General features: G+C 61.4%; 1 protein-coding gene across 1 annotated transcript; it reads right to left on the bottom strand.

The window, feature by feature from the left end:
* Window positions 1-441: 441 nt before the first annotated feature.
* Window positions 442-846, bottom strand: DQ04_21371000 (hypothetical protein; the record flags this gene model as incomplete). The annotated part of the gene is made up of 1 exon (XM_009318001.1): window positions 442-846. One exon carries the CDS (start codon window positions 844-846, stop codon window positions 442-444), a length of 405 nt encoding a protein of 134 aa, XP_009316276.1.
* Window positions 847-1,257: the final 411 nt, after the last annotated feature.

A 1,257-nucleotide genomic window follows, 5' to 3' on the forward strand; every position in this document is an offset into this window, starting at 1 on the left:
TAATATTAATATTGTGTGGTGCACCTATTCGGGCAAGTATCGTTCATACAGGATAGAATGCAAAGTATGGGCGGCAAATGGAGGGTTTCCCTCCAGGACAACATCCGATCGTCCGAGGAGACGTTGCAGCGCCTTCGTGGGCGGCAGGCGGGTCACGAGGCGGCGCGTAAGATGCTAACAGCAGCTCTTGAGACGCCCTGCGAACCCCTCCATGTGAAGGCACAGCACGTGCCCATGTCGCTTGCGGAGATGGGGAACAGCGTCCAGTACCTGCAGTCACAGGTGAAGAACTGCGTGACGGAGCTAGAAACGGAGCGGAATGTCCGCTGCGACGGAATCCGCGATGTGCAGCGTCAAGTCGTCAACCAGGTGGGCGAACTAAAGGCCATGATTATGCAACTGAAGAGAGAAAATGAATACCTGACCGACACTGTGCGGTCGCTAGAGAAGCGTGTGGCGCTGCCTACTGTGTTCGCGTCGCCTGGGTATGCTGATGGAGGGCTTGATGGCCGCGGCTTTCCCACAGTGACAGCAACAACAGCAGCAGCCGTTACCCCGGAACTCTACAGACGCGTGGAGGAGTTGGAATCTACCCTGACGCGGCAACGACGTCTCATGGAGGATCGCCAGACTCGTTTCGATGGCGTTCTCCGCGAGATGGTGAATGTGAAGATTGATACAGAGATGGAGCGCATGCGTACTGTCGCACGGGAAGCCGCGCGAGACTCCACGGAGGAACTCGTCCGCCTGCGTCTCGACGCGGTGCAGTCCATGTTCAACACAGAGCTTCAGAAGGTGATGCAGTCCGGCGGTGCCACCAGCGAGGGAGCCCGAGCGGTGCAGCATCACCTCCAGAAGCTAGAGCAGGACTTGCTGCAGCGCATGCACGATCTGGGTTCCGCAGTGGATGCCGTTGCGCGGGCCGCGCAGCAGCGCGAGTCCGTGCTGGACTCTGTAGAGGGCCGCCTGACGCAGAGGGTGGCCACGGCAGAGTCAGCAGTGGAGGCGGCGCGGCGCGAGCTACGCGACGGTATCGCAAAGAACGCCCAGGCCGGTGAAGCGCGCGCCGCTGCCACACAACTAGCGCTGGAGTCCACCGTCGCGCAGTGCATTACCAACGCACGCGGAAACGAGGCGAAGCGGGACGATGTGGCGGAAGCCGTGGCAGTCATGCAGGAGCAGCTGCAGCAGCAGTGCGACGGATTGCGCGAGCGGCTCACGGCGGCGCAGCAGGCGCAGCACGCCGCGCTGCAGGAG

This window comes from Trypanosoma grayi (genome assembly GCF_000691245.1).
Source record: "Trypanosoma grayi strain ANR4 Tgr_2137_V1, whole genome shotgun sequence".
In the NCBI taxonomy this organism is placed as follows: domain Eukaryota; phylum Euglenozoa; class Kinetoplastea; order Trypanosomatida; family Trypanosomatidae; genus Trypanosoma; species Trypanosoma grayi.